This window comes from Alligator mississippiensis, chromosome 9 (genome assembly GCF_030867095.1).
Source record: "Alligator mississippiensis isolate rAllMis1 chromosome 9, rAllMis1, whole genome shotgun sequence".
In the NCBI taxonomy this organism is placed as follows: domain Eukaryota; kingdom Metazoa; phylum Chordata; order Crocodylia; family Alligatoridae; genus Alligator; species Alligator mississippiensis.
In genome coordinates, this window is record NC_081832.1 from 38,787,515 (window position 1) to 38,809,254 (window position 21,740).

The 21,740-nt window shown below is 47.1% G+C and overlaps 1 protein-coding gene across 5 annotated transcripts in view; it reads left to right on the plus strand.

Annotated features, from left to right (window-relative positions):
* MTCL2 (microtubule crosslinking factor 2) overlaps window positions 1-21,740 on the plus strand; it is a 106,858-nt gene that overhangs the window by 8,102 nt on the left and 77,016 nt on the right. For all 5 annotated transcript variants that reach the window (XM_059733333.1, XM_059733332.1, XM_059733331.1 and 2 more), the window contains exon 2: window positions 18,494-18,718. In XM_059733333.1, coding sequence (XP_059589316.1) covers window positions 18,494-18,718 — 225 coding nt within the window. The remainder of the gene's footprint in view (window positions 1-18,493; window positions 18,719-21,740) is intronic.

The window sequence follows — 21,740 nt, forward strand, 5'->3', positions numbered from 1 at the left end:
TTTGCAGACAAAATGACACCTGAAGTTCAGGGAAAAAATTGACTAAGCTTTTGCAAGAGCAGTATATTCTTCTGAGATGCCATTGTCAATAATGGAAAATGCATACTGGCAGGAAGGTTTTAAATTACTAAGACTATCATAGTGTTTGCCCAGCAGACATTCTTTGAGCAAGCCTCTTTTAGAGTCAGAATATGAACATGTAATGCAATCTGTGCAAGGAAAAATCAATGAAGCACTGTCTTGCAGTACATACAGATGGATGGATAAATGTTTGGGGAGAAGGAATCATAAACTTTGTGATAACACCTCAACCAGTTTTTTACAGAAGCATTGAAACAGGAGAGAACAGGCATACTACAAAGTATATCAGTAGTAAAATATGTGAAGTCATACATAAGATTGGGAGTGATAAAGTATTTTTTTTGCTGACTGACAGTGCAAGTAATATGAAAGCAGCATGGGATGTTGGATAGATATTCACATATTACTGCAATAGGGTGTGCATCCCATGATATCATTAAGTTGGACACACTGCAAAAGGTCTATAGAAGAGCAAAATAAGTTATAAAACACGTAAAAGCTAGTCGGATTGTAGCTGCATTCTTTTAGGAAGCAGCAGGAAGAAAAGAATGTAAAGAATAAAATAGTGACACTCAAAACTCTGTAGCAAAGCTAGATGTGGTAGAGTGGTGATCTCATTTCAAGAAACCATAATAATTGAAGATCTTAAAGTACCCAGAATTGTAAGGAACACTGTACTTGATGAGGATGTCTTCTGGTTTCAGCTGCAGAACTCCCTGAAGACTAAAGCCAGTTCCTTTAGCAGTCACTGAATCTGAATGAGACAGCGCACTTTTGTTAGACATTCCTTACCAAATGGCCCAGATAAAAAACTGTTTTTGAGAATCTAAGTGTATCTCTGCTTTCAAGTACAGAAGACAGAAAATGAAAGACTTTATTAATAGTTGGGAAACATTTTGTTGCCAATCAATTCATTCTGCTGCAAATCTCTTGGATCCAAGATTCAAAGGCAGAAATGTTAGTGACGATAGCACTACTACTGCATTTGACTGGATTACGAAACAAGCAACACATTTAGGACTTGATGTTGGAAAGGTACTTTCAAATGTTGCAGAATATAGAACATCTTCAGGTATTTGGTCCAGAAGTGCAGTCTGGGACTCTGCCAAGCATATTCCTCCTGCAACATGCCTTTGCACGACAGCCTCTGACTCCTCTTGCTTCTCACCTGCTTCAGATTCTTCCATTTTCTGCAGATGTGAAAGAAACTGGTGTGTTTGGAAATGCTAAAAATAAACTAACGTGAAAGAGTAGAGAAGCTTGTCTCAATCCAGGCAAAACTTCAATTTTCAGAAGTCTGTGAAGATGATAAAAATGAAGGCTCGGAAGCGGAAACTGCTGATAGCGATAGCTCAGAAAATGAGACTGATTAAATAAAGTTTCATGTAGCAAAATTTGTATTCAATGAGTTTTGGTTTTTCTTTTTTCCTTTTTTTTCCCTCGGCTCTTTTTGAGTGAAAATGAGTGTTTTCTGTATCTGCTTGACATTGTGGGGAGACTAAGTCCAGAATACATAATAACTGCCTTTGTTTTACTATAATATTGATAGTTTCTTCTATTTTTAACTTTAATTTTGCCTGCTTTTCATAAACTGGAAAAAACTAAGAAATGCTAGGTTCCTTAGAGTTCAGCAGCTTGTAGCTCCATTTATAACAAAAATTAAAAACATTTTAAAGTAAATTCAATTAGTAGATTTGCAATTATTGTCTGAATAAGCTAAACTTTTAAATTTCAATAAATATACCAAGCATAAATTCATAGACTGTAAGGCCAGAAGGGATCATTGGGTCCAGTCCCCTGCGCCAAGCAGGAAAGATAACGGGGGGTCAGGTGACCTGAGAAAGGTGACTGTCTAGTCTCCTCTTGAAGATTTCTAGGGTAGGTGATTGTGCCACCTGTGGAGGGAGCTTATTTCACAGTCACCCTGACTGTGAAGAAGTTTTATGATAATAAACTTGATAATTTTATGAGGAAACCAAGTTATGTATAATACATTTTATGTTCTTAAATTAGCAAAGTGAGTTTAGATCTGTAAAGGGTGCTAAAAAATAAGTATTGCATATATTTAAATTTTTCCCCAAATTTCTGTTTTTTTCAGACCCTCCACCCCCTGGAAAAAAGTTTGTTTTTTTCCAAGGCGTCAAAATTTATGGAAATTTTACATCTCTAGTTTTAGCTGTGTTTTATTCTTGCAAACATCTTAAACAGGTGTATAATTTTGCCTATCTGAATAGTTTTGTGGACTTCAATAGGCTAAGGATTTCATCCAACAGATTTATGGCAGAACTCTTGTTGGCTTCAGCAGAGCCAGGAGTGTGTCTGCTCACGAGTCAAGTCACATGCACACTGATGTGTTTTCAGGATTGGAACCCCAATCTTTCCATGCCTGCCATCATTTTGTTGATGTCTCTGAACCTTTGCTGTTTAAATTCTTCCTTCTTGATATAGAGTGACCAGAACTGGAACAGTACATTTTAAGAACATAATCTTCTCAATATAATTCCTACCCTTTCTGGAGACACTTTAGGGCACAGACAGAAGAGCAGCTCCCCACTATAACTCATAATGCTTTGCAGAAAGCATTCTGAGTTGCAAGGATCACCCAGACCACAGAAGTTCACTTTTGGGTCTTAGCGTGGGTGGTGGGGGGTGGAATGCAGCTGCTGGCTGCTAGCCTGCAGCCCCCTTTTCCAGTAGCGATGGTCCTTCCTCCCTTTCAGAATAGGAGCAGAGGGAGCTTGTTCTAGGGGTTCCCCAAGGTGAGGTGGAGGGGAGGAGGGGGCTCTAATCCACCCATGCCACCCTGCAGCCCCGGCTGAAAAAACCCGGGACTGAACTCCCTCCACTCCTTCCCCCCCCTCTCCCCCCCCCATTCTGAAAACAACTCTGAGGCTGGGAGGCAGGCAGTTGCAAGTTAAGTTATAGATGACACTGTTTTGAAACATCTTCATTTGACCACCTTATGCAATGTACTTCTGTTTGGTCACAGCTGTAGAGCGCTTTCCAGGGGCAAATTGGGTGAAAATTGTCACTTCTGTCTGTACCCCTAATGTCTTATTTGTTCATGTTAATTGAGCTGCTCCAAATGGTGCTGAGGTTCTTTCCATAGTGATTACAATTAGTTCACAATCCATCTATGTATACACATTCAGTTCTTCCTGCCGATATCTTTACTTCAAATTTCATCTACTTTTGTATTTGCCAGTTGTTAAGGCCTTCTGAGTAGTCTCTCAGCCTCTTTTTTTGCTCTTGACAAACCTAAATAATGTTGTTGTCTGCAGATTTGGCCACCTTTATTGCATCACTCGTTGCAGCACATAACAAGTACATCTGCTAGAGAAGCTGGTTCAAGGAGAGAGGTCTCTTTGTGGACCACTTCTCCTTCGATTCTGAAAGCGGACACTTTGTTTCTATTCTTTCTCTCAAATGGTTTTTAATTTATGGCAACACTTTAGTGTCTACCCTGTGGGTGCTTGGTTTTCTTCACAATCTCTTGAGATGCACTTTACTCTAGGCTTCTTGAAAGAACAGCTTGTATCTCTTCATTCTTTATTGTTTGTTTGTTAACTACCTCAACACATTCTAATAGGTTACATTTTCCTGTACAGAAGCAGAGTCTGCTTACCTCCTCATGTCATTGTCTTTTAGACATTGTTAAATAAAGCTTATTGGACTGTAATTCTCTGACAAGTAACATGCTATCTGATTCTGCCGATAGATTTAATATTTGTATGGTAAATCTGCTGCATCACTTGTGTTTCTGTAGAACTCTTGGGTGTGTTCTGTCTGGGCTGGGAGACTTAAAGTGCTTTCATTTAATTAGCTTGTTCAGCATCTCTTGTCAGCTGAAAATACCTCACTTTTACCTGAAAAGTATAGCTTTGGGGAGTGTGTCCATCCCTGAGGGGAATATTGATGACGACAAGTTATTTAGTTTTTCTTTAATGTTCTTAACCTCCTGGATGATTCCATGTTATTCTGGAGATCTTGCTGACTCAGGCCTCTTGCTCTTACCTATTGTCATTTGTATTTATGTCCTTGCTTATTTACTTTTTCAATTCCCTCTTTGCCCTCCTAATTTCCATCTTGTATTTCACTTGTCATAGTTTATGGTGTTTTGTGTCGGTGAGCCCTGACTTGAAGGCTTGACGTTGGAAGGGTGTCTTGAAACTCTTGCTCCTGACTTTGCAACCATGCTTGTTACTGTTTTTGTTTGGCTTTTTTATTTTGCTTCCCCACTGAAATACTCAAATGGAAAGAAGTACAAATGCCTTTTTCTTTTGTTGGCTGTCAGTAAAGTGAAAGCTGAAATCAGTAGGAATGGGCTGGCATTGGGCTTCATGCTCCCTTGGCTGGCCGGTTTACCAGGCCCTGATTTTTAACATCTTCCTGATGAGAGATTTTTCCTTACTTTTCATCTCTAACCTCCTAGTCTTAATTTCCTCCCATTATTACTTCATTGGAAACCTTTCATATCATTGGTAATTAGCACACTCCAGCAGCCTTGTGTATTCAGCATCCCCACGTTTCAGAATGGTGGCAGGGGTGCTTTTAACTAGAGGTGCAGACACATTGGTCCGATTATCAGATCAGCACCGATATAAAGAAAATTGACTGTATTGGAAATTGGCCTGATGTGGCCAATAATTTGGCCAATTAAATGCCCCATGCATGTGCGCAGCTGCAGCGTAGCATATAGGCAGTGAGGAGCACAGCCTGGCAGCTTGGAGAGCTGTGTTCAGTTGGTAAGTCTGTTGTGGTGGAAGGGGTGGGGGGGGGAGATTAAGGGCCCAGTGGCAAGGGAGGAAGTGGGGCTGGGGCAGGGGTAGGCGTGGGTGGGATGCAGGACGGAGCCACAGCTCATGTAGTGGGTGGGTCCCACTGCTGTGCTTGCCCCCCCTCCCGGAAGGGTATGAGTGCGTGAGATTGGTGGTGCACTTCTTGTGAAAAGTGCTGTTGATGCTGTTGGTGACACATGTGGGTAGTTGTAAACTCACCATCTCCCCCCTCACCACCAACACTACTGCAGCAGCCTGCAGGAGCTCCCCAATCGGCCCACCCCCACTGCTGACAGTTGTGGCTGCCTGTGGGAGCTCGCTGTTGCCACGCCCCCGCCACCACCACCTGTGGGCAGTCACCGTACCCCCCCCCCCAACCTCCGGGAGCATGCATCGTTCGTGATAATTATAATACTTAGGCAGCCTTTGCAAAAGCATTATTATTATAGCCTTTAATTATGTGATCGCATACTGCTTTTCAGTCAGCCTGGAGGGAACTGTGTTATCTGCTGAGTTGCTCAAGATGAAACAGTAGCCTTAGCTCTTAACAATGTGGGTCTTTTTAAATGTTACCCTCATTTCTAAAGCTCTACACACTGCTGAGATCCCTTTAAGAACAGGTCTTCTACAATGGTGTATTGCTCTCTAGAGCTTTCTTGTCTAAAGATCTTGTTCTTCTTTTCCAAATTAGGTTGGCATTTTTGTCCTGGATGTCTGATCATGGGTGCTTCCATGAATAACAAAAGCACAGCAGTGGAAGCCAGTCATATGAGAAATGCTGTCCCAAAGATTTTTTTTTTGGCTTTTAATGCCAATGTGGGTCCATATTGGTGTGCCTAATTGGTCTTGGATGTTGGGTTGGCCAGCAGTGTTTTCTTTGTCCCCTGTAGAATTTCAGGAATCTGCATTCATATGGTCATGTTAACTCTCTGCTGGAATACCATCCTGGATTGTCTTAACTGAAAATCTTTATTTGTTTTCTAGTATTTAAAGATGATAGTGACTGATTGTGACCTTAGGATTCTGCCTTGTTGCAGCCTTTTGGGGCATTTCTCAGAGCTTTTGCTGGGCTGGACACTGAAGGCGAGGTGCAGAATGTATGTTTGTGCCATGTACAAGAATAGAGGCTGGGAGGGGAGAGAGTGACTTAGGAGAACCAGGCTACAAAGTGGGAAGGTGGTCAGGAGCATTTTTGCGGGCCAGATTCATGTCATGTTTTGTTTAAACAAGGAGCTAGATTGCTAACTAACCAGGTGCCCAGTTTGAATGATGTTGAGTAAATTGTGACTGCCCTCATCTTCAGTATAGAACATGAGTCCCAAGACAACACCACATAGCTTGCAGTGCAAGTAGTCTTTGCTTGGGTAAAAAGCATTGTCTCCTTGGACCTGTAGTCTGCAGAGCGTGCCTCCATATTACTGAGAATGTATTTTAGCACTAACAGTGTTCTTTACACCATATGGACAGCCCCTGCATCAGGGCAGCCAGGTACCCTTATGTAACTTCATGAGCCATACTTGTTTGCCCTGGGAAGAAGTCTACTTCCCTTTGTCTCTCTAAATGGCAGTTTTCTAGCTGTATAAGTGGCATTTTGGCACTTAAATGACAATTCAAATCTTGCCCTGGTTAGTGCACTGTGCAAACCCCTGCTGGGTGAGGTGAGGGCTAGAACCTGGGTGTCTTACTTCCTAGGTAAGTGCCTTAAACACTCAGCTATTGGAGCTAAAATATGAATAAGTCCTACTCCTCCTTTGGGGTCTAACAGTTAGTCATAGGTATCTGGCCAGGTATGTTTTTATGACTTAGATGCAGCTATGTGTTCAGAATGGGTGTGCATATGTAGCTGCCCAGCCAGTGCATAGCCTATTGTGTATACTCAGTCTATGCATACACTTACATGCCCACACTGCAGGGGAAACTGAATTGCTCCCTGCATATAAATGCTGAAAATGCAACTTGTGCAGCTAAAAAAGTGGCATTTAGTGCCACAGGGAAATAGAATTCTATTTTTAGTCATTCATTCTTTGTGGTGCTGGGGTGAAGTTTTATGCATGAAGGAGAGGCAGTATGTCACAGCCCAGAGCACTAGACTTTGAACAAAGAGAGGTGGGTTCTATTCATAACTCTGCTGCTGATTTGCTGAGTGTCCCTGAGGGAGTCAGTCTTTGGCTGTGACCACCTGTAGCATGTGCCATCATTTATACCATTGTAAAGTGTTCCTAGGTGAGGCTTCTCCTCTTGCTCACCCTTGTCTGGCTTTGGAAGGAGCCTGACAGTGGAACACTGGGTCCTTGGCCTCCACATCTGTGAAACAGAAATTGTGATCACAGCTTCTTCAATGAAATAGTTTTGCCATAAAATGCTGATTCTTAAACCAAACCTGTGCTAGGTTTGATGGAAGCATGGTCAAGAGTGGTTGACTTGGGTTTACAATGAAGCTTTCTGGTCAGAACCAGAAAGACACCAACACCCCAGAAGAGCCTGGTGATTAAAGCACTGACATGGGAGACCTGGGTTTTTGTCATGTCTGCTATTTTATCAGGTTCCCACATCTTAAAGGAAAGTCTCATAACCACTGCAGTGTGGTCAATCTCTAGTGCTCTCTCCATCTTTCTGGTCAGAGCTGTTCCATACTTCTATAGCTAAATACATGTTCATTGAGTTAGAGAGACTCCATAACTCAGGTGTACAGGTCCAAGGCTCTGATCCAGAGCAATCAGGATATGAACCCAGGTCTCCCACGGCCTGAGTGAGAGCTCTTACTTCTGTTTTCAGCTCTTCTGGGAGTATGGGTCTGTCTTTCTGTGTTTTTATCAAGCAGGTGCAAAAGGTCTTTGTGGTGGCTTGTCATAATTCAGAATGGGAAAATAATTTCTTATCTTGTTCTAGAAATGCTCCCAGCTCTGAGATCCTGGTGGAAGTGCGGTGTTGAATGCTTTGCATCTTTTTTTATAGTGATCTGAGATTTGCCTCAGATCCTGGCTTTGCCATCATGTAACATAATAAACACAAAGAACAATGTGAGTTGCTTCCCAATGGCAAATCAGGCTGAGTCCTCTGGTGCCCTGAGGGATGATGCCTCATTTTGTCATCTGACTGGACATGCTGGCTGAGATGCAGCTTGCTAAGCTATTGTTTATGTTCCTCTTCTGCATGCTGGCTAAATCAAAAGGCATCCTAATGGGCTCTGTTTTGTGACTGGTTTGTATCAGCTGAGCACAGAGAATAAACTGCTTATCTGGAAGGACGAGTGAATTCATCCCTCTGCTCCCACCACTGAGTCAATTCACTCGATAAACCCAGGCATTTCACTGAGGGGAGCAAAGTCTCTGACCAGCAAGGGAAACAGCAGAGAGGAGGCTGCTGCTGCTTCTGAAACAAGAAGTGCCAGATGCTGTGAGCAACTATACCTGGAGTATGCTTCCCTCCATAGTGGTGGTGGTGCCCCCCAGGCAGCACCCGCCCATAGGCACCTGGCCCAGGTGCTCCTGCGGGGCACTGCAGCCACGGAGGGAAGCACTGGGCCCTCACGCGGCTCAGGCAGGCAGGCTCCCGGAGGAAAAAAAAATCGGGCTCAATGCTTCTTTTTTTTTTCCTCCTTCAGTGGAGCCTGCCTGCATGGGCTGCCCCTGGATTGTCTGCATAGGCTGTCTGCACAGCTCCTGAGCTGCACAGGGATTGGTGCTTCTCTCTGTGGCTGTAAGGTAGCAAACTAAAACACCTCGGATATGTTTTATTTTGCTGTGTCCCAAAGTAATTTAACGCGCATTACACCACGACAGTGTAAACAGTTGTACCATTAAAGCAGTGCAAAAGGGCATTTACACCCTTGTTCAAAGGCCCATGAGCTCTCGATTGGACCAGGCAGGAGAAGGCTAGGCTGGGCTCCCAGAGCGATGAAGAGTGGGGATGAGAGAAGCTGTCATGTCAGTCTTTCTTCCTGTCCTTTGCTCCTCTGTGGGAATTTCTGTGTACAGCAGACTTTCAAGGTGGTGGCCAGTGAGGCATGTTTTGCAGACCATAAGGGCTTTTGTTTTTTCAGCCTGCAAAGTACATGTGAGGATGCCAAGCATGTGATTCAGTTTGAGCATATGTCATATTAACTCTAATCTCTTGGGGAGAGTTAGCACAGCTTTGCCAAGGAGAGGGCTTGGGCAAAGCCCAGGTTCACAGGGTACACCAGGTTCTTAAGGAGCCTGAGGAGTTACATACCTGTGGCTTCTGAATGCAGTCCATAGGTGGCAGAAGGCCAGGGCTAACGGGGCTTAGCCCCTCCAAACTAATTTTGCGGCAACAGCAGCAGCATTGTGGTGCCACCATCCTGCAGTGCCCAGTGCTGCTCGGTGTGCAGCCAGGCCAGCACTCCATGTGTGCCACTGCTCCAGCCCCACTGCCATGCCTTACCGCCTCAGTGCCATGCCCAGCGTCCCTGCCACATGATCCTCACTCAGCTGCCCCCCTCCTCCTCCTCCCCCCCCCCCCGCCCTCCAAATAATATTTTATCTCACTGCTGGTGGTGCAGTCAGTGCAGTGTCCATATTTGTTTGAAGTCCAACATTTGCACATGCATGTACTTGACTGGTGTACTCAGCACAGATTTCTCCTGTAGACTCTGCTCTTTAGAACTTCCCATTGGCATTCATCTTTCTTGGTGTGTCTGGTCCTTTGCCATGGAGAGGCCTAGTGAGGCTGTCTGTCCTACATCCTAGATGTGTCCTCCAGAGGCACATAGTCTCAAGCTACTGTGAGGCCATCTGGGTCTTTTATCTGGGGGATGCTGAGATCCCCTTGCCCAAGCTTCTTGGGCACTCCTTTTTGCACAGCAGGGACACTCTGGCTGTGAGAGCCCTGAGCTTGAATGAGGCCAAAATAAAACCTATTGTGACTACAGTTGGTTGTCTCCTGTCTGAGCCCTGATGAGGGCAGAGATGGTCCCTCTGTGATGGGCTCTGTTCCTAGGATCGTTATAGGAAGCAGAGTGGTCATGGGGACACAACTAGTCCCTCGCTCTTGGCTGTGACAAGTCGGATGTTGAGAGTGCCTTGCTGCTGTCCCACGCGCTCTCCCTTTGGCTCCCTGCAGCTGGAGTGCTGTCTCCCCACTGAGCATGTTCTCTTGCCTAATCATTTCTCCGCTCTGAAACATCTTTTCCAAATTGACCTACATTTTTCTTGTTTTAGCAGCTGCCTCTGCCTGTGGCTTAAACTGCAGAGGAGCTTTTCCCTGCCCCCACCTTCCTCTTCCACACTGTAAAATATTTATAGACACTTGTGGGCATCTCATCCTCAGTTGCTTGTGAGTGAGTTTCTGCATGTTCAGTTAGTTCCTGTCAGAGGCTGGCACTTCTCCCATGTGCCAGGGGATTTGTTGGTATCTCCATGGTAAGGGAGGGGTTGTCACAAAATTGGTGTCTGATGAACATATCCTGTACATGTACTGTTTCTTGTGCATAGCTAAGAGCCTTGGTGCACAATTGTAAAACTTTAAGGCTTGGGATTCTAGAGAGAAAGAGGAGCGCTTGATTGTTCTGTTGCTGCTTTGCAACCCTGAGGGACATCAGTTTAATCCATTTTAGGCATGTGGTAAGCACACTTTTTTTTATGACCTTCATTTTAAAGAAAAGGGAATAGAGGCATAGAGGGGTTTTGTGAACTGCCTAGGGTCATGTAGGAAGTTCATTTCGAAGCTGAGACTAGAACCCCAGAGTCCTGGCTCACAATGGCTGAAGGTATTCACTGTGCTAAAAGCCAGCAAGCTCCTGGATATTGAGCCAAAGCCTTTCCTGAGTCTCTTGAAGAGAGCTGGCTTGTACCCTGGAGTCCTGGAAGGTTGGCTTGTGTGACTTTACCATGCAGTAGCTGATGTAATCCTGCTGACAATGCACTGAGGAGAAGTTTGAACTGCTATAGCTGCCCCAAAGTGTCTGCTTCTTCCTTCCCTGGTCTGGTGGTGGTGGTGGTGGGGTTGGCTGCTCCCTCCTTAGTATTTAGAATGGGAAGGCCTTTCCCTGGATTGGATCCATGCTTCCTGCCTGGCTGGGGTCAGTTCTCTGCCCCTCTAACCAGCTTTCCAGTTGCTGGACAGTGTGCTGCTCTGTGGAATCTGGTCTCCAAGTACTGAATGTGTGGCCAATGGGGGGGGGGGGGGGAGACTGCTAGCATGCCATTCACATTGCCATATAGGGCACAGAAGCCAAATGCATGTCCTCAGAGCTCTAGCTGTGCCCAGATGTATACTGATTAGGAGTATATACTAAGAGTTGCCTCCCTCCCATTGCCTTGCTCCCGTTCCCCAGCAACAACCTTTATATGAGATCTGGCATTTTCAGCACACTATACATTCACAAGGAATGCCACAGATTCCTGTAAGGAGCTCCCTGCCTTAGCAGGGTCAGAGCAGGATGCAAGCAACTGGTGTCACTAAGGCTGGTGACCAGCTGTGCCAGCAGGAGCATCCTGCCCTAAAGACAAGTTGGGGAGTTCAGGAGGTAGAGGAGGGAGTGAATAATGGAAGGAGCAGTGTGGGAGTTTTGTAGAAGCAAGGGAAAGCAGACCCTGGGGTAGGCAGTGATGGGAGTTGTGCAGCAGAACCTGTGGCGGGTGGGTGGGGGGAGAGCACCTGGCCTTAAAGCATCCCTACTTCCAGCCTGGCCTTCTCTGCATTTGGAGCAGCAGGGGAAGGAAGTGGCTTCTCAGGCTGAGTTTTGAATAAGTAGCGGAGGGGGAATTGAGGAGTCAGTCAGGGCAGAGCAACCTGGCATGATCCAAGTAGCAGAAGCAAAGCAGCTAAAGGGAAGCTCATTCTGAATGATGCTGGGTCTGAACTGCTGTGTTTGTTTCTAAATTGGAGTCTCACTTCCTTCAAGTTCTGCTTAGCCATTCCTAGATCTGGCCATCCCTGGAGCCTGGCAGCACCTGTTCCTCTCAAGGGGAGTATTTGCCTTTAGAGTAGAAAGGCCCCAGAAATGAATTGTGTTGCAGGTGAGATGCCTTCTGAGTGCAGAACCCTCCCTCTAGGTCACAGTGTTAACAGCCCAGACATGAAGGTGATGTTCGTGTACGGTCAGATTCCTGTTGCTCAGGGCTGTCTGTCAGCATTGAATGTGCCTGGCATACCTCAGTGGGGACTATATGGTTTCTGGAGGCTCCTTTCTGATGTGCATTGGCTCCGTTCAGTTGAACAAAAATATTCAAAACACAAGTGGAAACATGATGCAAAAATGGTGTCGGCTGTCTTGTCCATTCCTCTTTCAGTGCATACCTCTCACTGATGGAAGTGCCGTTGAGATTATTAACTGGTTCTGTCCCTTCCTGTCTATGTATCTGAGCTGGTGTGTGGTTGCTTGAGGCATGCCAGCTTCCTCTTGAGCTGGCCAGCTTTTCAGTGTCAGTCTATGATGATGAACGTGCTTCTCCTCTGTCCTTCCAGAGGAGATTGAGAAGTTGGAAGGTCTGTCTGCCCAGATACTTTGCTTGGGATGAGTTACTCTGCTGCTGCTCTGGGAACTACCACTGGGCTCCATGTGGGTGTGACAATATGGAGACCTTGGGTGGCATCTGGTCCTGAGTTGTGACATTTTGCCATGGTGCACAATTACACTTTGCCTCAATTGTCTGAATTGGAGAGGCTAGTGTGTCATGGCCCTGGAGACTGACTGAAGCATGTGGGAGATTCCTACTGCAGGTGCATAGGAATATTTATGAGCTGAGCTCTGTCTGTTAAGCAACAGTTGACTTCTTGCATTAGTCAGGCCTGTTACTTGTCTTTGGAGACTGGCTGATGACTACACCACTCATGCAGGCTGTGCTGGAGAAGTGTTAGCTGTGGCTCTGTTTAGGAAGTGGATGTGATAGACACAGCAAACAATAGGCTCTTTATTCTCTGCTGTGCACTGGAGCTGGCATTGGGGTCCACATGCCAGGAGCATGGGGGCAGGGGGTGGGGAAGGATGTATGACAGGGGCAGGCAATTATTTTGGGCAGAGGGCCACTTTACTGAGTTTTGGCAAGCCATCGAGGGGCACGTAACAGGCAGCCCAGGGCAGATTAATATTAATTTTCTACATTTTTTAGGGGCCCCGCAGGCTGGATAGAATGGCCTGGCAGGCTGCATCCGGCCCCTGGTCCACATTTTGCCCACCCCTGATGTATGAGAACCCCCATGTTTGACACAGCTTCTGGAGCCATTGTTGCTAGCTTAAGCTCAGCCAGTCCCTGGACCATGGGTACTGCAATACAGAGCCTTGTCACATGCTCCTTGAAGCTGCTAGGAGACCAATTATGCCTGGGTTACTATCCCACACTGGCAGTCTCCATGTCTGTGGGTATAACATTGGTGTATTGCTGACTACAGTTTTGCTAGCTAGGTGCATGCTGGGAGATTTAAAGCAGAGGTCAAAGGTTAGAATCCATGAGTGCAAGAAAAATCCTAAGCAACTCTTGCCACTGCTTTGGGGAATGAAAGCCTCCTTCATAGAGACCTTGGTAAAATCAGCAGGGGGACAAAGCCCCATCTCACTGTACCTCCAAGGCAGGATGGGTTTATCCTTTAGGTCCCTTCTTATATGTAAGTGGTGCAGAAGGGCCTCTCTGCAGATAAGGCTAAAGTACTGGCCTTGATCATGTGCTTCCAGAATTCTCAGCTGGGAGGCTGTATTTGTGGAATAATTTGCACAGGGAATAGGACTCTGATTGCTCAGCTCTGGCTGTGCCAATCTGCTCCTTGTTGTTCTGCCCAGTCAGATCCTGCCAGATGTGATTTCTGGTGTGTGCTGATCTGTGAATAGCTTTCAGCACTTGGGGATGGCAGGGAGCAGGACAGGGAGCTTGCATACAGACAGCAACTCCCCAGTGCAGCATGAACTGAGGCAGCCCCAAAGCTGCCATTGTGAGCAGCTGTGCAGTACATGGTCCTAGATCCTGGTTTCTAGGCAAGGTGGGGGTCCTGAGCAGTGCATGGCACCGCATCCAGTACAGGCACCAGAGAGGAGGTGTTGCATTTCTTCTCTAGGCCATGTTCACATGCGATGAAGACTCTGGAAAAGTAACTTTCATAACTCATCTCTTATACTCACTGCAGGTAACAGCTGCCCCTGGGAAGGTATAGTCTGAACTGTCTCCTTGGTCTATGAAGCAAATTAATTCTATCTCATTGTCAAGGAGCTGCAGAAAAGCATGAGCTACAGTGGGGACTGGGCACTGGAATGAGCCTTTGTTCTGGGAGTGAGAGGGATCTATGTGAACGTGACATAACATTGCTAGCAAGGTTAAAGGCAAAGCCAAAGGGTACCACTTTGACCGGTGGAGGTAGAGCCAATTGTCTTAGTAATGATGCCATGTAGATCATTCCAGGCTGTATAGTAGCCCTAGCATTTCTTACTTTGGCATTGGTGTGCATGACACACTGGACTGTTATCAGCCTTGGCTCATTAGCTGCATCAGAGTTATTAAGCAGTTCACTGAAGGGGACCAGAGTGTTGGGTGGTTTAAAACTTGAGCGAGTGGACCATTTTTTTCCCCTGTGGAAATAGAGAAAATAAATAATGTAAATTGTGGGAGGGGATAACCTGCAAAGCTCTGATTCTTCCCATGCTTCATTGCCAGTCTTGAGAAGAAGAGAGCTAAGTCCAGGGTGTGGTGAGAGGTTATGCTTCCATGTCATAAAGGAGTTTGCATAGACCATAGAACAGGTGACATGGGTTGGTTAGTAGTAAAAGCATAGCTCTGGGCCTGAGCAGATGTGGGTTCTACTTCACCTCTGTCACTGGCTTGCCCTGTGGCCTCAGGCAAGTCATGTAATATCCCTGTACCTTGACCTGCCCCCTTTTTTTTTTTAATACTTAAAAATTAGGAGGGGGATTGTGAGGCTTGAGGGAAACCTGTATCATCATGGTAGATAAAGAAGGGCTAGGATGTTGGTTCTTTGGGTTTGTTTGTTTGTTTGTTTGTTATTCTAGGGTATAGGTTCGCAAGCACGTTTTTTACCAGGACCCATTTGTAAAAACTGGCCAGTCCCAACCCACTAATAGTTTGAGTAGAAAACAACTCTCTGGCTCTACTGGTGCCCCTCACTCCCAACCCACAGCCCTCACCACTGCTGCTAACCCTCACTCCTGACCCCCACTGCCCCCCTCCCCCAGTCCCCAGCCACCCAGTGTGTGGGGCAGGGGGTGGGTGTGTGTGGGAGGCTTAAATGGGAGGGGCATGTGCCCCCCCCCCCAGATTTGTGCAGGCACAAAGCTACAGTGTGGCTGGAGTGGCATGGGCAGGAGCCACCTCTGTGGCCCAGTGAACAGGACTCAGCACAGGAGGGTGGAGAGGGGCAGCAAGACTCTTTGCTGTCGCTGCCGTCGGGATCCCTGTGCCAGCCATGCTGCCAGCAGTGCAAGGAGTAATGGGGGGTGTGAGGGCTGCCTTGCCCTGCTCTTGTCTTTTCCCTCCGTTAGCTGCTCATGCCAGGCCGCGGCTGTACCCCACCGTCATGGCCTGGCTGCTGCTTCCCTCTGAAGAGGAGGTGGGGTAGTGGGCAGTGTTGTCCATGTCTCTCCCTCTGCCCCATAGACTTATCTGTGGGGAGCTGTGGAAGATGCTCTCCATGATGCCTGGCTGCCACATGCATTTGGCACCCCCTTCCTGATAGCCTTCCTCTCACTGCCCCCCAGTCCCAAGCAGCCCCTTGCAGGCTGGAACTCTGCCATTTTTAAAGTTTGTTTGTGACCCACTTTTGGGTCACAGTCCACAGGTTGAAAAACTCTGCTGTAGAAATAACCAGGGAGTCAGTCTTCTCTGTCCTGTTTTCTGCTGGAGAAGTCTTTGGAGCCTTCATGTGAGTGGTGATCTTTCTCAGGCCTCAATGGAAGGGGCCTCTTGAGGAAATTAATCTTAACAAAAAAGATTTTATCTTAGTGTTTTCTTGATGGTTTGAATTAAATGCTATCACAAATAGAAAACAGCATTCCCAAGCATGTGCATAGAAGTCACTTCCTTTTAGCTGGGTAGAACATAAGGCAGCACTTCCCAAATTGTGGGTTGGGACCCCAAATGGAGTTGCAACATCAGTGGATGGGGTTGCAGGGTACAGGGTGCAGCTGGGCGGGACCAGCTTCAGGCAGGAGCCGCCTCTGCAACCCAGCAGGTGGGACCCATTGTGGAAGTGCTGCACCACCACAGCTGTCAAGGTGAGGCACGGCCGTGATGGTGGTGCAGAGCTGTGCCCACACTGCTGCTGAGTGAGCAGGGGGCTCCTGTTTGGCAGCCATGATAGTATGGTGCTCCCATCCTCCCTCCCACACCTGGTCCTGCCCACTCCCTTCCTCGTGTACTAGGTCCTGCCCACTGCGGTTGTGGGGGGCTATGGGTTGGGAGTTAAGGGCCGTGCTGAGGAAATGGGATCATAAAAGGGGTCGAGCTGCGAAAGTTTGAGAAGCACTGACATAGGGCATTTGTGGAACCGTTGGACATTTTTTACATGTGCTCATGATGCAGTGCTGGGTGCTTTTAATTAGTGAGTTACGCTAATTAAAAGCTCCTGGCACTGCATTAGGAGCACATGTATCAGCAGTGCAGTGTGCCTCTGTGCTGAGAAAATGGGAGGGAAATGGGAGGAGTGCACTTTAAACTAAAGCGCATTGAATATTTTTTAGTTCAAAGTGCAGTGCTGCCATTTTCTCAGCATGGAGGCGTACTGTGTCGCTGATGCACATGATGTGCGAGGCTGCAAGAGTGCGTCAATTTACGTGCTCCAGCAGATTAATCAAGTCTGCTGTGATGTACTGGATTTCCAGTGCATTGGAACAGGCTCCTTGCATGTGTGTAAGTGCCCTTAGAGACTAACTTGTTCAGGCATGAACTTTCTCAGGCAACAGTCTACTTTGTCAGATGCTGAAGCTTTCCTTCACCCTGGCTGTGGTGTGCCCTACCAGTTTGGTTGGCTCTCTGAGATCAGAGAAGTACAGCCTACATTTCAAACATGAAAGTCAAAAGGGAAGATACAAAAATACTGCTTAGATACCAACCCTGTAGCCTTATTTCTCTTACTCTAAGAACCTGAGTGAGGATGCATGGCTGTTACTCCCTGTGTTGTTCACCTGTTGCCTGTCTCTCTGAACCAGTCATTCTTTATGGTGCCTACTCTGCCTTACCTTTCATTGTCTGCAGATGGGCTTGAAAAGAAGAGGCCCAGTGGTAGGAGGTACTAGCAGAGGGCAAGATCCTGTTCTTTCTGGAGGGAGCAGCAAAGGCCTCGGATCCAATTTGTACTGCTCCTGCTTGAGTAAACCGACCAGGCTACATGATGTGCTGCACTCTGGTCTCTGCTGGACCTTCCCTGGTCCTGGGCTGCCCTTTCAATACTGCCTCAGCCACTATGGCTTGTGCAGTTCAATTCCTCAGGCCACATTCCCCACTGTTGTCATTTGGCACAGCCCTCAGGGCTGTATAGAAGGGGATTTTCCCCTTTCTAGGCATAGTTGCTGGGGCAGGGCAGATTTCTCCACAATAGCTTTGTGCTTTTTTCCAGTCTAGTGGTGAAGACTTTGCCTCTTCTAGGGCTACTCACAGAGATGCCATTCATAAACCCTGAGAAGCAGCTGGGACGTAAGGCAAAGAGCTCCTTCTGCCTGAAGATGCAGACTGCCCCTCTGGGTACTGTAGGGACTTTGTATCCTGCCTTGGCGTCACAATAGCCCCAATGTCTGTGGTTTGGTGCTAGTTGGAGACATGACCAAATGAATTGGCATCACTTTTCCATCAGCCTCTGTTTGAACAAGAGGAGCTTGCTGGCATACACTTCAGCTCAGGCACAGGGGCCCTGTTGCCACCAGGTGCTGCTGCTTAACATGCTGAGACCCAGCATTTTCCATCTAGTTTCTTCTTTCCTTCAGAATGGGGAATTTCTCCATTAAGCTGTCAGCTCACCTAGCCTCACTTTGGTACAAAGAACTGGCAGGTCAAGTGTAGTTCCCCTTCCCATGGTAGATAATGCTGTAATCATCACTGCTGTTTTTTTCAGTGCTCCTTAGGTTGCAGTAAAACCATCAGTGCCTGAGAAGCAGCAATCCAGTACCTGGGGCCTGGGACCTAGATGAATTTGGGCCTGCAGACTAGTGCAAATGGCACTGAAACAGTTCACCCTCAATATATATTTCTAAAATTTCCTTCACAACATTGAGGGCTAGAAATTGTTTTCTTCAAGTGACAGCAAAGAAAGCAACAAGGGTTGAAGCTCTGGATGCGCAGTGTAGCAGAATATATAGGGCTCTGCCAACATGCCTAGGACAGTGGTTTTCAACCTTTTTTTATTTGCGGACCTCTAAAAAAATTTTGGATGGAGGTGCAGATCCCTTGAATGGTAAATGTGGATATTCCCATATTTTGATTGATCATAGTCATCTTTTATGGGCCCTGTAGACCTAGTCTGTGGGCCCCAGGGATCTGCCAGACCACAGGATGAAAACCACTGGCTTAGGTCATTGCCTTGTCAAGAGCCTGTGGCATGGGCACTCCTAGGGAGGAAAGAGTTTTCTTCTCTGGGCCTTCCTTTATGCAGGCTGAGGCTGGTGACCTCAAGCAAGCAGCAGTGGAGGGGGGCATGGGATTTGTGTGTGATCCTATGACATATATTTCTCTGTCCATCAGGATGAGATTGAGGAACTGCGTGCAGAGATGCTGGAGATGAGAGATGTCTACATGGAGGAGGATGTCTACCAGCTGCAAGAGCTTCGGCAGCAGCTGGACCAAGCCAGCAAGACCTGTCGCATCCTGCAGTATCGGCTGCGTAAAGCGGAGCGCCGGAGCCTGCGTGTGGCACAGACTGGGCAGGTGGACGGGGAGCTCATACACAGTCTCGAGCAGGACGTCAAGGTAACACTTTGGGCAGAGAAGGGACCAGGCCCTATCCACACAGACTTGTCCTAAGGGAAACTAAGGGCTGGTCTGCACCATGCCAGCAGCATTTCTGGGCCTAGACAGCCGCAAGGATGCGTTGCCCATCTGCCCCAGCAGGCACTCTGTAGACCCAGAAGCGCATCAGTGAAGCTGTTTGAGGGTGTCTGTAGTTGCTTTTGAGACCTTGTATGCTTGAGAGCAGCCACCATGGATTATCCTAGTGCAGCCTTACCGGCATATTTTCAGGGTTGGCAGCATGCCTGTGGGAGTGGGTGGGCAGGGCATAGTCAATAGCGTCCTGTCTGAAATCCATTGCTACTGCAGTGTAGACGTACCTGAGAGATTCTGGCATGTCACAAGGCTCACATCCTGAGGAAGGGGTGACCTGGTTAGAGAAGTTGTGGGTGCCCTAGAGCCTGGTGGGTGGAATAATGGACAGTATAGGGCTTTGGTGCCCAGTTGGGACTGGTGGGGGTTTTCTATCAAAATGGCAGTTAATTCTGTGTAGTGCTGAAAGGCCATAGCAAAGTGGCCTTCCTATCGTGCTGGATCCTGAACAGCCAGATTAAGGCTGAGACAGGCCTGTCTCAGCCTTAATTAATAAAGGTAAGACCTGGCAAATGGATGAGATGTGGGTGTGGCGAGGACGGTGGCTAGCCTGTATTCATGCTACTGTCATTAGGGCTACGTGAAATGGCACCATTCCATTTCAACTTCCATTTTGATGTTTCGACAGAACTATTTCATTTTAAGTTTTGTTTTGTTTCATTTCATCAGAATTGTTTTGCTGTTTCGCCCATAGGCTATAATGGGGAAGCACAAAACTGCCTATAATGTTGTCCTTTCTTACCTGATTTGGATGAAACTTACAGGGATAGTAGCCCCTTCTGAGGACATGACACCTGCCAGGTTTCAAGGAGATAGATTTAGGGGTTTCTGGGAAACTGCACCTCAAGCTGCTGACAAGCAAAACTCGTGACATGTGTGACTGTATATGTTAAGGCACGCCCTCACTAGCGCTGGGGCCTCTACACAACATGGTAGTGTGCCCCAATGAGGGCTCCTCCTCCCCTACAGACTTAGTCTGGTCCACCACTTTAAATGACAATAGGTAATAAAATAATGTAGTGAGCACTAGCACAGCAGTACCAGCAGCATCTCGGGCAGCCAAACTGTGATAGAGCCTTTCTTTCCTCTCCTGCAGGAGCTTTTTCTGCTGCGTGTGTGTTAAGGTGTGCCCTCACTCTGTGTGTGTGTGTGTGTGTGTGTGTGTGTGTGTGAAGCTGAGCCCTCACTGGCACAGGGGTCTCTACATAACACAGTAGTGTGCCCCAATGAGGCTGCCTCCTCCCCTAGTGCCTCAGTCTGGTCTACCACTTTAAATGACAGCAGGTAATAACTTAGTAAGTAGCACCAGCAGCATCTCAGGCAGACAAACTGTGACAGAGCCTTTCTTTCCTTTCCTGCAGAAGCTTTTTTCTCCAGTAGTTGCCAGAGAACTCTCCTTGCCAGCCCCAGCCCTGGGGCTTAGATGTGCCCAGGGCCCTGCATCCTTCCAGTCAGGCGCTAGGGGTGTTGGTCTAAGAACATGGCACTGGCAGACAAAGTCCTTTGGATCTATCTGGTATCTTTTAGTAGACCAACTGAATAGTTAGAGAAAGCTGGGACAGGGAGTGGTTGTGTTTTGATTTTATGTAGAGGCGTTTTCCTTGATTGTCCAATGGGGCTATGTGGCTTATGGTTAATGAAAAGAGAATTTTTATAAAAGAATTGAGTGGTAGAAATAGAGATGTTGTTTTGGAGCTATAAATGCATTACTTGTGGTGTGTGATGGGTTATGTTGTGTTTTTATGTTTATATGTTTATTATTAAAAAAATCCAACTGAATAGTTGGAGAAATATATCTTAGCAAGCTTTCAGGTTGAAAAACCCTTTGTCAGGCTGAGGAAGCTCCTGCAGTTGGTCTGTGTGTGTGCTGTTCCTGGATGGAAGGAATATAAAGATGGCTGCTAGGTTGTAGTGTGTCAGAATTCTGCTGTCTATATTGAGTCCTTGAGTTTCTGTACCTACTACCTAGGAGGTAGATGCAGTGAAGTTCATAGGCCCAGCTGTGAAAAGTGGTTTTGTAAATTCAAACAGGCATCAAACCTTGCTAACCTAACCTCATCACCAGAACTGAAGCCAACCTCCTACAGCCCAAAACACAAGCTGCCAACAGTCTCCAGTACCCCCACATACTGCACACCAGAATCTATCAAAGACAAGAATACCCAACTAGCTGTGGGGGCACATTCCTCACCAAAAAAACACTGTGCCTCTAGTCTCTGAGGCCTGATCCTGAAAGAGAATTTATAAACCACTTTTCACAGCTTGGCCTATGAACTTCACTTCATCAGCCTCCTAGGTACAGAAAACCATGGACTCTATATAGACATTGGAATTCTGACACACTATAACCTGCCAGATATCTGACTCCCCAAGTACCTCTGCACTTTTACCTGTGCTGCTCCATCTCCCCCCACCCACAAACTGCTCGTCACCCCCTGATGCCTTCATTTCCATGTTCACTGACTGGCTTTCTTGCCTGCATTGCATACCAGCCTCTGGCTTCTTTACTATTCCTTCCATCCAGCAACAACACCCCCCCCACCCCCCCCAACTGCAGGTGTTTCCTCAGCCTGACAAAGGGGTTTTCAACCCAAAAGCTGGCATCCCAGGCAGCTAAGCTGAACTCACCTGGAGCCTCACAACTCCACTACAACCAGCAAGCCTCAGGCCTGTCAAAGACATGACGGGTCTGGGCTTCCCCAGCCAGGACTGTGTGCATGTGTGTGGTAGCTGGAGGTTATGATGCCTCCTACCTGCTTTTCACCAGGGGAATCCTTGGTCCTGGCACTTCCTGGGGCTGCCACGCTGTCAGCAGTCCCACCAGGCCTCCCTGACCCTGGCAGAGTGCAGTTTTAGTGGTCATGCCCAGGACTTGGGGCCTCCTCCTTCC